Source organism: Protomyctophum parallelum, assembly GCF_964188405.1.
Source record: "Protomyctophum parallelum genome assembly, chromosome: 22".
Taxonomy (NCBI): Eukaryota; Metazoa; Chordata; class Actinopteri; order Myctophiformes; family Myctophidae; genus Protomyctophum; species Protomyctophum parallelum.
The window spans coordinates 16,813,077-16,826,496 of NC_139714.1; the positions used below are offsets into that span (position 1 = coordinate 16,813,077).

General features: G+C 45.0%; 1 protein-coding gene across 1 annotated transcript in view; it reads left to right on the forward strand.

The window, feature by feature from the left end:
* Positions 1 to 295: 295 nt before the first annotated feature.
* Positions 296 to 13,420, forward strand: part of mpped1 (metallophosphoesterase domain containing 1) — a gene marked incomplete at both ends in the record, with an annotated part of 54,508 nt that continues 41,383 nt past the window's right edge. The window contains 2 exon segments of the mRNA XM_083794561.1: positions 296 to 477; positions 5,643 to 5,824. Coding sequence (XP_083650687.1) covers positions 296 to 477; positions 5,643 to 5,824 — 364 coding nt within the window.

Consider the following 13,420-nt stretch of genomic DNA (forward strand, 5'->3'; position numbering starts at 1 on the left):
TGAAACTGGGAGGTCAGGGTTCGATCCCCGGCCGGGTCATACCAAAGACTGTAAAAATGGGACCCAATGCCTCTCGGCATCAAAGGGTTGGATCGGGGGGGTCAAATCTACTAATCAAATGATTCCCGAGCGCGGCACGGCTGCAGAGATGGGTCAAATGCGGAGAACAAAATTTCACTGCGGTAACGTGTGTGTGACAAATCGTATGACGTTTGACTTCGACTTGACTAACTCCTGGCGTATTTTATCGTACCCACTTTATCGTACCCACTTCCTTCCAGCCCCGTGTACCGACATGGCGTTCACCCTGTCTGAGATCATGGCGGCGCGGAGGCAGCAGTCCCAGGCCCAGAGCCAGCAGGCCCAGAGGACCGGCAGGGTGCCGGTGGAGGTGGACGAGTACAGCACCAACCCCACCCAGGCCTTCACCTTCTACAACATCAACCAGGGCCGCTTCCAGCCGCCGCACGTACACATGTGAGCAGTTACATACTTACTACACACGTACACATGTGAGCATCACACTTACTACACACGTACACATGTGAGCAGTTACACTTACTACACACGTACACATGTGAGCAGTTACATACTTACTACACACGTACACATGTGAGCAGTTACACTTACTACACACGTACACATGTGAGCATCACACTTACTACACACGTACACATGTGAGCAGTTACACTTACTACACACGTACACATGTGAGCATCACACTTACTACACACGTACACATGTGAGCATCACACTTACTACACACATACACATGTGAGCAGTCACACTTACTACACACGTACACATGTGAGCATCACACTTACTACACACGTACACATGTGAGCATCACACTTACTACACACGTACACATGTGAGCATCACACTTACTACACACGTACACATGTGAGCATCACACTTACTACACACGTACACATGTGAGCAGTTACATACTTACTACACACGTACACATGTGAGCAGTTACATACTTACTACACACATACACATGTGAGCATCACACTTACTACACACGTACACATGTGAGCATCACACTTACTACACACGTACACATGTGAGCATCACACTTACTACACACGTACACATGTGAGCAGTTACATACTTACTACACACGTACACATGTGAGCAGTTACATACTTACTACACACATACACATGTGAGCAGTTACACTTACTACTCACATACACATGTGAGCATCACACTTACTACACACGTACACATGTGAGCATCACACTTACTACACACATACACATGTGAGCATCACACTTACTACACACGTACACATGTGAGCATCACACTTACTACACACGTACACATGTGAGCATCACACTTACTACACACGTACACATGTGAGCATCACACTTACTACACACATACACATGTGAGCAGTTACATACTTACTACACACATACACATGTGAGCAGTTACATACTTACTACACACGTACACATGTGAGCAGTTACACTTACTACACACGTACACATGTGAGCATCACACTTACTACACACATACACATGTGAGCAGTTACACTTACTACACACGTACACATGTGAGCAGTTACACTTACTACACACATACACATGTGAGCAGTTACACTTACTACACACGTACACATGTGAGCATCACACTTACTACACACATACACATGTGAGCAGTTACACTTACTACACACGTACACATGTGAGCAGTTACACTTACTACACACATACACATGTGAGCAGTTACACTTACTACACACGTACACATGTGAGCATCACACTTACTACACACGTACACATGTGAGCATCACACTTACTACACACGTACACATGTGAGCATCACACTTACTACACACGTACACATGTGAGCATCACACTTACTACACACGTACACATGTGAGCAGTTACACTTACTACACACGTACACATGTGAGCAGTTACACTTACTACACACGTACACATGTGAGCATCACACTTACTACACACGTACACATGTGAGCATCACACTTACTACACACGTACACATGTGAGCATCACACTTACTACACACGTACACATGTGAGCATCACACTTACTACACACGTACACATGTGAGCAGTTACACTTACTACACACGTACACATGTGAGCAGTTACACTTACTACACACGTACACATGTGAGCATCACACTTACTACACACGTACACATGTGAGCATCATACTTACTACACACGTACACATGTGAGCATCATACTTACTACACACATACACATGTGAGCATCACACTTACTACACACATACACATGTGAGCATCACACTTACTACACACGTACACATGTGAGCATCACACTTACTACACACATACACATGTGAGCATCACACTTACTACACACGTACACATGTGAGCATCACACTTACTACACACATACACATGTGAGCATCACACTTACTACACACGTACACATGTGAGCATCACACTTACTACACACGTACACATGTGAGCGGTCACACTTACTACACACGTACACATGTGAGCATCACACTTACTACACACGTACACATGTGAGCATCACACTTACTACACACGTACACATGTGAGCATCATACTTACTACACACGTACACATGTGAGCATCACACTTACTACACACGTACACATGTGAGCATCACACTTACTACACACGTACACATGTGAGCATCACACTTACTACACACGTACACATGTGAGCATCACACTTACTACACACGTACACATGTGAGCATCACACTTACTACACACGTACACATGTGAGCATCATACTTACTACACACGTACACATGTGAGCATCACACACTTACTACACACGTACACATGTGAGCATCATACTTACTACACACGTACACATGTGAGCATCACACACTTACTACACACGTACACATGTGAGCAGTCACACTTACTACACACGTACACATGAGGTGTAGGAGCATGGTGTGTGTTTGTTTACAGATAGTCAGATAGTCGGCCAGCTACACCAGTTTACTGTTTATTGTGGCTTATTTCAACCCTATAATGTTTTCAGATACATATTTTAGCGTGATGATTGAGTTGAAACCGAGTAATACACTGTCTGGATGTTATCTTGAATGGGAATAAAACGGAGGATTTCTGTAATCAGTAGCAGCTGTGCTGCACGGATGCGCAGATATGGGGAATTAAACGGGTGAGCTTCATTTTTATTGGCTTTTATCGATGTGTATCTCTACACGTCATCACGCAGCACGTTTTCGTTTTCGGGAAGTAATTAATTTTTTGTATGGACTTTTGATATAAAAACACACAGAAATGAGAATTTGCCCATTTTCTTAGCATCCATTGTTAGGTATGACCATTATGATGACCACGGATATGGTCTAAAAGTGTGAAAAACTTATTTTTCATTTCACTACGCTTTTCTTGTCCTGTGGCAAAAACAGAACATCCCCAAAGCTCGATTCATACTCTTATTTTACCGCTGTAGTGCCCAAATGATTCCGGCTCGTCAGAAATTTCCAGTAGCACCGAAGAGCTGACTTTAGGACGGTACCCCCCCCCCCCCCCCTTTTATTCGCTCTAAAATTGGAGTATGAATCGAGTATAATATAAGCAGGTCATGTTTGGAACTGTAACCGCTGAAATCAATACTTTTTCAGTATTCTAATATTATAACCTGAGGGCCAGGTTAAGTGATGTTTGGGGGCCGAAATGTGGCCCCTGGGGCCGAAATGTTGCCCATGTATGCTGTAGAGAGTGACAAAGCACACCGACAGGGATATTAGACATGGCACAAATGTGGCGCAAATCATCGAATATATATTTCAGAGAGAACATTTTGTACTAAAATATTGGCTTCTGAAGGGGGGGTCCCTGGAACTACATATTTTGAGATGGGGGGGTCCGTGGCCCAATAATAATTCTGGGGGTCCTTGACATGAAAAAGGTTGAGCACCACTGACATAGAAACATGGGTTTTTCAGAAAAATGTTAGGATTAGGAAGTTAGAAGATTAACTCTCCTACAGTATGCATATGTACAGTACTGTATATCACATTCTATCAACTCCTACATACGTACAGTGCGTACATGTACTTTATATGCAGTACATACAGTATATCTCCTTGGTCTCTGTCTCTTTGTGGTGGTGGTGGTGGTGGTGGTGTGCCAGGGGAGAGGCAGGCCTGGGTGTTATTGTACCTGGAGGAGAGCACACTAAAGTGGGCCACTGTTATTCACCAGCTCCCCTCTCCCCCCCTGGAGACCCTGTGGAGCTAGCACACGCACGCACGCACACACACACGCACGCACGCACGCACGCACGCACGCACGCACGCACGCACGCACGCACGCACAGACTCACAGAGTGTCCCACAGGACTTTACACTTTTCTTACGATCACTGTGCTTTTTCTCCCTCTGTGGCGCTCTCCTCTCCTCTCCTCTCCTCTCCTCTCCTCTCCTCTCCTCTCCTCTCCTCTCCTCTCCTCTCCTCTCCTCTCCTCTCCTCTCCTCTCCTCTCCTCTCCTCTCCTCTCCTCTCCTCTCCTCTCCTCTCCTCTCCTCTCCTCTCCTCTCCTCTCCTTTCCAATCCCTCCTATATTTCCATCTCTGCTTCATTTTACTGCGCAGCCAAATCTGGAGTATTCTTTTAACTCTCTGGACTCTGGAGGGTGTGAAAATGGAACCCTCGCGCGGTTCTCAGTGTTCTATGTTTACTCCAGATTTGTGGAGACAATTAAACGTTGTATTGCGCATTGCTCCTTTGTTTTCAGTGTGTTGGGATGAGTTAGTGTTATCAGATTTGTACATCATCCATAAAATGTATGACCTTTTCTACGCAGTAAAATCCACTGTTAATTTACAAATGATTCTATTTCGTTGCTGTCGGGCAGAAACCTTGTATAATAACAACAATAGAAGATCAAAACTTGAGCTTGTAGATCTGCTATTTTTGCTACGTTTGAATTCCGAACAGTTTTGGACATCTAGGTGTCCTCTTCCGACACCAATGATTTGTTCTCTCTTTGGAGTTTCCGTTGGGGTTTTTGTGCCGTGTGCAAAAAACCTTCATGGTTTCAACATGTGCGTGTCGCGTGTCTCAAGGTTATAATAGTTAACTAAAACTAACAAAAAAACGAAAACTAGAATTAATAAAACATTTTAGGTAACTGAAACTAATAAAAAATAAAAATAAATTAACAAAAACGATAACTAAACTGAAACTGTATTGTGTGTCCTCAAAACGGACTGAAATTATAGACAAAATACCCTTAGTTTGAGTTTTTATCAATATTTATATGCCTTTCGGATATTTATAAAATAATCCTTTTAAATTCATTAGATTAATTTCCTCATTTCTCCAACAAGTTTTACGGCAGTTTTCAGCACCGTACGGCAGCATGTAGCCATGCTAACCCTAACCCAAAAATAAACTGTACGAAAAAAACTAAAACTAAGCAAAATAAAAACTAACAACCCCGCTCTAAAAACGAACTAAAACTAACTGAATTAGAAAAAAAGATGTCAAAACTAACTAAAACTAAACTATAATGAAAAAACCAAAACTATTATAACCTTGGCCTGTCTCTCTCTGACCCCAGGGTGGACCCCATGCCTCACGACGCCCCCATGTTAACGTGTCTCTCTCTGTCTGACCCCAGGGTGGACCCCATGCCCCACGACGCCCCCAAGCCTCCGGGCTACACGCGCTTCGTGTGCGTCTCGGACACACACTCCCGTACGGACGCCATCCAGATGCCCTACGGCGACGTATTCCTCCACGCCGGGGACTTCACCGAGCTGGGGCTGCCCTCCGAGGTCAAGAAGTTCAACGACTGGCTAGGTCAGTGTTGTAAACTCTAAGTACTGGACCCTGTCTGGTTCTGACAGACAGGTAGTGTGTGGTTCTGGGTGGTGTGTGGTTCTGACAGACAGGTAGTGTGTGGTTCTGGGTGGTGTGTGGTTCTGACAGACAGGTAGTGTGTGCCGGCTGGGTGGTGTGTGGTTCAGACAGACAGGTAGTGTGTGCCAGCTGGGTGGTGTGTGGTTCTGACAGACAGGTAGTGTGTGCAGGCTGGGTGGTGTGTGGTTCTGACAGACTGGTAGTGTGTGCACGCTGGGTGGTGTGTGGTTCTGACAGACAGGTAGTGTGTGGTTCTGACAGACAGGTAGTGTGTGGTTATGGGTGGTGTGTGGTTCTGACAGACAGGTAGTGTGATAGGCTGGGTGGTGTGTGGTTCTGACAGACAGGTAGTGTGTGGTTATGGGTGGTGTGTGGTTCTGGGTGGTGTGTGATAGGCTGGGTGGTGTGTGATAATCCGGTTGAAGTATACTTTGGTACGGTGACAGCGGCGGTCGACGGGCCCGGGAGAACAATAACGAGACAGTATCACGCTAAAGGTTCACAAAGTTTATTACACACACAGGAACATAATAGTACTGGATCCCAACTGACGTGACCACAAGATATCAGACATAATAACGTGCCTACTGCAGCAAGGCTGACCTCGCTGTCACCGAGATGTCTCTCGTATAGCCTAACTATTAAAGTATGCTACAGTTCAGGCAGTACACAATACATAACAAGTACACTGTGACACAATACATATCAAGTACACTGACTGTGCTCTCACATACAGTACACAGCCATGGGCGATCAGATTATAACAGTCACGCTGACTCACATCTGTTGTGGTCAGCGTTTATATAGAGGGTCATCATCACCATTCGCCACACACACCTTTTTGTTTTCTTTCTGGTCTCCACGAGATAAGAGCATTTTTTTTAAACAAATTTTATGTGATTATTATATGGATATCAGTGTTGTTTTTGGGAGCAAATTTTGATTTCAGTTTTAGTCTCTTAAATAGTCACATTTTAGTCACCCGGAATGTTTTAGTGTTAGTCTAGTTTCAGTCGACTAATAAGAATAAGATTTTAGTCGACTAAATCTACAGTTGATTTAGTCGACTAAAATGCATTTTGGCAGGGCCTTGATGCCGTCGTAATGACTGTTGAAAATAGCGCTGTGACGCGTTGTGAGCTTGTAGATCGGCTATTTCCAGCATGCAACAGATTGTAAAATGACTTATACTGCATCTCTCGTCCACTAGTCCCTTCCTAACATTTTAGCAGGTGGAGCGAAATGCCTTCACGGCGGACGACGTACGTCGCGACGTATATTTTTCCGTCGCAACGTATATTCGAGTACGTCCTGGCGTAAATATCAATTCGTCCCGGCAGAACGGACTCGTCGCGGCTATATCTACCCGTTTGCGACGTAATATGTTGGCTATTATTTTCCGTCGCGCCAGAACGGGACTCGTCGCAGCTATATCTACCCGTTGTGGCGTGAGCTGGACTCGTCACGGCAGAACGTGACTCGTCGCGACTATATCTACCCGTTTGCGACGTGCGCCTCGCCGGTCCGGTCTCCAGGCGAGCCTGCGTCCTTCATATATTTTTTTTTCTGCTCTCGTTGGACTTAACTTTAAAAGTCCAATGGAACACCTCTTTGTAACGGGTCGCTGTAGTATAGTGGTCTAATTCCTCGCCTCTCTATTCTTTTTTGCTGAGGACGCTGGTTCAATTCCCGCTCGCGGCAAACCAAAATTATTATATTTTAGACAGACAGACAGACAGACAGACAGACAGACAGACTGTCTGCCTGCCTGTCTGCCTGCCTAATGTATTGTAAATAATGTATTCATTCCATACGGCTATTTTTTTTTAATATAAAAACTTTTGTCTTTCGCGCGATTCGAACCAGCGTCGTCAGCACCAAAACATTGAGAGGCGAGTGATTAAACCGCTGGACTACAGCGGCCATACGTTACAAAGAAGTGTTTCATTGGACTTATAAAGACAATAGCACCCAGCTGCAGTCTCGCAAGGGGAGGGACCGGAAGTGCTTTTATTTCCGGCTTCCACGTGCACAAGCGCACATACACGCACGCGAAATATAATGCAATATGTAATAATCAGCTCATACATTATAAAGACATTATTGCATTATGAAGTTTTATTACAGTATGAGTCGCCTATGTGGAGGCTCTTAACAGTTTCCGTGCCTTGAATGGATTACTCCAGGTTAATGTCGCTGCCGTATCGGACATACCCGCCTTTTGTTTTATGTGTTTAATCCGCCGTAATGTAATGAATCAAAAGAAAATCCGTCTTCGTCGCAGAGTATGAGACTGGATGGCTTCGCTGTGATGACGAAACCGGAAATCGTCACATGCTGTGGGCTGCTAGGGCTTCTGGGAAATTGAGGCCAATGGAAATGCATTGGGTGCAACGCCTCATTGAAACCAATCTTGTGTGCGTCTTCCGCGTGCACCAAGATGGTGGATGCTACACACAGATCATAACAAACCACGGGAGCTTTTTTTGATGGATTTTCGCGGATTAAAAGCCCAAATAATTCAGCGTATGCTCTAAAGGTAATACAACAATCTCGGCAGTGAAGGGGGGTTGATTAAAATGCGGGTTAATCGTAAAAAACAGTCAAACTGTTAATGTAACACATTATTACATTATAGAAAAATCTATTAAGTTATGTGCTCGTCTTTTAATTACATTATGAGCTGATTATTACATTATGAGGTCAGATGTAGAGTTGCTGGCCGCCTCAGCTCCATATATGGAGATCTAGGTGATGATCCAGTCTTTTCAATGTATGGCTATCCAGGGTTTGATGAGGTCAGTGTCGGGATCTTATATCATATGGAAACGGCCATATATGGCGGTGTGACGTGTCATGAGGCGTGACCATATATGGAGGCATGACACGAGGCGTGACATGACACACTTACTGACTGACTGACGGGAAATGCAGGTTTTCATAGTAAATTAAATGCATATGGTCGTGTGTCTGTGATCTATGGTCTGGACATGGTGTGTGTGGGACAGGGGTACGGGGTTATAGCAACTTATTACATTACTTAAATGCCTTGATATCATTATGTTATAATCGACCATATAGGCCTAGCCTATTATTGCATATCATTTTATTATTGTTAGATTTGCATTTCTTCAAATATGCACACTTATACCACCAACTAATAAGCTTTCAATTAAAATATTACCTACAACAAACTACTTCAAACTTTTCCAAACCGACCACGTAATTATGTTTAAGCACAGATGGTACTATATACACCCGGCATTTAAGCGCGCACCAGCAAGTGCGTGTCGTGCACGCGCATTATATTTCGCGTGCGTGTACGTGCGCTTGTGCACGTGGAAGCCGGAAATAAAAGCACTTCCGGTCCCTCCCCTTGCGAGACTGCAGCTGGGTGCTATTGTCTTTATAAGTCCAATGAAACACTTCTTTGTAACGTATGGCCGCTGTAGTCCAGCGGTTTAATCACTCGCCTCTCAATGTTTTGGTGCTGACGACGCTGGTTCGAATCGCGCGAAAGACAAAAGTTTTTATATTAAAAAAAAATAGCCGTATGGAATGAATACATTATTTACAATACATTAGGCAGGCAGACAGGCAGGCAGACAGGCAGTCTGTCTGTCTGTCTGTCTAAAATATAATAATTTTGGTTTGCCGCGAGCGGGAATTGAACCAGCGTCCTCAGCAAAAAAGAATAGAGAGGCGAGGAATTAGACCACTATACTACAGCGACCCGTTACAAAGAGGTGTTCCATTGGACTTTTAAAGTTAAGTCCAACGAGAGCAGAAAAAAAAATATATGAAGGACGCAGGCTCGCCTGGAGACCGGACCGGCGAGGCGCACGTCGCAAACGGGTAGATATAGTCGCGACGAGTCACGTTCTGCCGTGACGAGTCCAGCTCACGCCACAACGGGTAGATATAGCTGCGACGAGTCCCGTTCTGGCGCGACGGAAAATAATAGCCAACATATTACGTCGCAAACGGGTAGATATAGCCGCGACGAGTCCGTTCTGCCGGGACGAATTGATATTTACGCCAGGACGTACTCGAATATACGTTGCGACGGAAAAATATACGTCGCGACGTACGTCGTCCGTCGTGAAGGCATTTCGCTGTCTCTCCATTTTAGTCTAGTTTTTATTTGCTGACGAAATTGTCAATATATTTAGTCTTAGTTTTAGTCATCATAGCTTAGTTTTCATTTAGTTTCCATTTAGTTTTCGTCAGTGGAAAAATGTAGTCGACGAACATTTTTCGTCTTAGTTTTAGTCGATGAAATCAACACTGATGGATATGTATTTATTTATTTTTATAGTCTAATGCCATCTACTGTATGTACATGTCTGGATATCTGTCTGGATCTCGCAAAACGCTGGTTACCTGATCACCGTCACATTTCGTGTGCACACTGTCACAGTATTACATTTTGTTCACATACAGTACAGTTACATACAGTACCCTGAAATATTCCCTGGAAGTCAATGGGGCTCGGATTTCGTTGCGCATAGTCAAAGCAATAAAAGGTTTTATTTTATATTATTTAAAACGTCACATGCACATGATATAAGTCTGGATTATGCTCTGCTCTTTCGGACTTTGACAGATGGCTTTAGAGACATGGCCCAGTGTTTATATCTGCACCGTACTATAGCGTTGACAACGCTGAGCAGAACCAGCACTCGGGCCAGAGCACTCAGTCCTTTTGGACTGTTCTGAATTGAAAAGCGTGGGTGCTGCACAGGGGGGTGAACACCAATTCTAAAAGGGATGTACTGGAATCAATGTTCGGAAAGGTCTTAGAAACTAAAATTAGGTAATTAGCGAGGGAACAAAATCAAACAGTCCAGTGCCGAAGTTCTTTTCGGCACTTCTTGCACCCCCAAGAATTTCTAACTACTGACTGTGGCTCAGGAGGTAGTGCAGGTCGTCCAATGATCCATGGGTCGGCGGTTCGAATCCCGGCTCCTCCTCCTGTCTACATGTTGAAGTGTCCTTGGGCAAGACTCTGAACCCCACATTGCTCCCGATGTGCTGGTTTGTACCTTGCATGGCTTCCGCCACAATCGGTTTTGAATGGGTGAATGTAATGCACATCTATGTAAAGCACCTTGGATATATAAATTATATAAATGCACCATTTACCATTTATACCAATACGAACATTGTGTGTGACTGGTCAGAAAACAAAGAGTGGCTATCCAGTTGCCAAAATCACTGTTCCAGCACTGTATAGTCAGTGGGCAGGGCGCTCTGTTTGAGTCCCATCAAGTAAAACAATGTGATTCTCAGAGAACTTTGAGAAGTTTGGTTTTTGGCTTGTGTAATTATTACCTTTCCGTGATTTAACTCCAAATAGTGGTGAGATGTATTTCTTCGTTAGAAATTGATATTCCTGCACACACACACGTGCAATCGCACGCACGCATGTGCAATTGCCCGCACGTACGCATGTGCACTCGTGCGCGCCTACACTGGCTCCCGGTCGCTGCCCGCACAGAATACAAAACTCTGATGCTGGCATTCAAAGCAACGAAAGGTATGGCTCCCCCATATCTTGCAAGTATGATTGAACCCTACAAACCCTACAAACTCAGATCAGCCAACGCAGGGAAACTGGAAGTACCCTCACTAAAAACGCCGGGACAACGATCCACACGTCCCAAACTCTTCTGGCTCCAAAACTGTGGAATGCACTTCCCATTGCAGTCAGAACTGCAGCATCACTCCCAATCTTCCACCGTAGCCTGAAAACCCACCTTTTCAGACTCCATCATGGCCCATAGCACTTACCCTAACCCCTTAGATAGCATTTCTGTTGGCTTAGATAGCATTTGACACAGACTTATAGCATGTTATATATAGACAGCACTATAATTGTATTGTATATAGTCATAGCACGCCATAGTACATATGTATAGCATAGTAGTAAATATGTATAGTTTATATGTATAGTGTATGTATAGTTTCATTATATATATTCCACTGTTACTTTCTTAGCTTACGCATGTTTCATGATAAATGCTTTTATGTGATGTATTCCCATGATTTTGTTCTTGCCTAAATGTAAGTCGCTCTGGATTAAGAGCGTCTGCTAAAAGCCTATATTGTTTAATATAGTGTATGAGAGTTTTACCGGCAGTAAACCTAGACCACTGGGTACTTGGTGCGTCTTGGAAAGTCTCGTAATCCGAGGTTAGGTGCGTCTCCTTGCTTGAATCTACATTCTAGGGGGCCGCGTTCTAGCAATGGGAACGCATTGACAGAAATCCGAAAGGCTCGTATTAGTCTGCCTATACTTCCCTGTACGATCTCCCTCCACACAGCTGATTCAAATCAATGATCAGTGGCTCTCTGCTGCATGTAGCCTGTTCTCCTCAGCTGTGTTCCATGCTGTCTGCTGTCTGCTGTCTGCTGTCTCCTGTCTGCTGTCTGCTGTCTGTCTGTATGCTGTCTGCTGTCTGCTGTCTGTCTGTCTGCTGTCTGCTGTCTCCTGTCTGCTGTCTGCTGTCTGTCTGTATGCTGTCTGCTGTCTGTCTGTCTGCTGTCTGCTATCTGCTGTCTGTATGTCTGCTGTCTGCTGTGAGACCTGCATCTCTCTGCTGTGGCTCAGGAGGTAGAGCAGGTCGTCCAATGATCCGTGGGTCGGCAGTTCAAATCCCGGCTCCTCCTGTCCACATGTCAAAGTGTCCTTGGGCAAGACACCGAACCCTAACATTGCCTCCAGTGGTTTTGCCACCATTGTTGTGGGAAGTGAGGATGATGCTGGCGTCGACTGTTCGCCCCTTCACCTCCCAATGTATGAATGAATGAACCTTCACCTCCCAATGTATGAATGAATGAACCTTCACCTCCCAATGTATGAATGAATGAACCTTCACCTCCCAATGTATGAATGAATGAACCTTCACCTCCCAATGTATGAATGAATGAACCTTCACCTCCCAATGTATGAATGAATGAACCTTCACCTCCCAATGTATTAATGAGTGAGTGACTACTACAGCGATTGATAATAAGCATTGCTCATTTGGGAAGCTTGTAGATACATTAGACTGTATGATTTGTATTCATGGGACACAGAATTCATGCAACTTCTTATCTAGGTATTTAAATAGGGTTATGTTCTCATGTTGGTGTGGTGCTGCTCAACAAGCCGCTGTCGATTCTGGCCATTTTAACCCATGCAAGGTTGAAAACCCAACCTGTAGCAGTGCTGGTCGTACCGACCGTTTCCTTTCATTGCCGTCATCACAAACATCGACACGAACTCTTAGCAGGCGCGGTGTGCGTGGTGTGCGCGGTGTGTGCGGTGTGTGCGGTGTGCGCGGTGTGCGCGGTGTGCGCGGTGTGTGCGCGGTGTGTGCGGTGTGCGCGGTGTGGCGGTGTGTGCGGTGTGCGCGGTGTGTGCGGGTGTGTGCGGTTATTGTGTGCGGTGTGTGCGGTGTGTGCGGTGTGCGCGGTGTGCGCGGTGTGTGCGGTGTGTGCGGTGTGTGCGGTGTGCGCGGTGTGCACGGTGTGCGCGGTGTGCGCGGT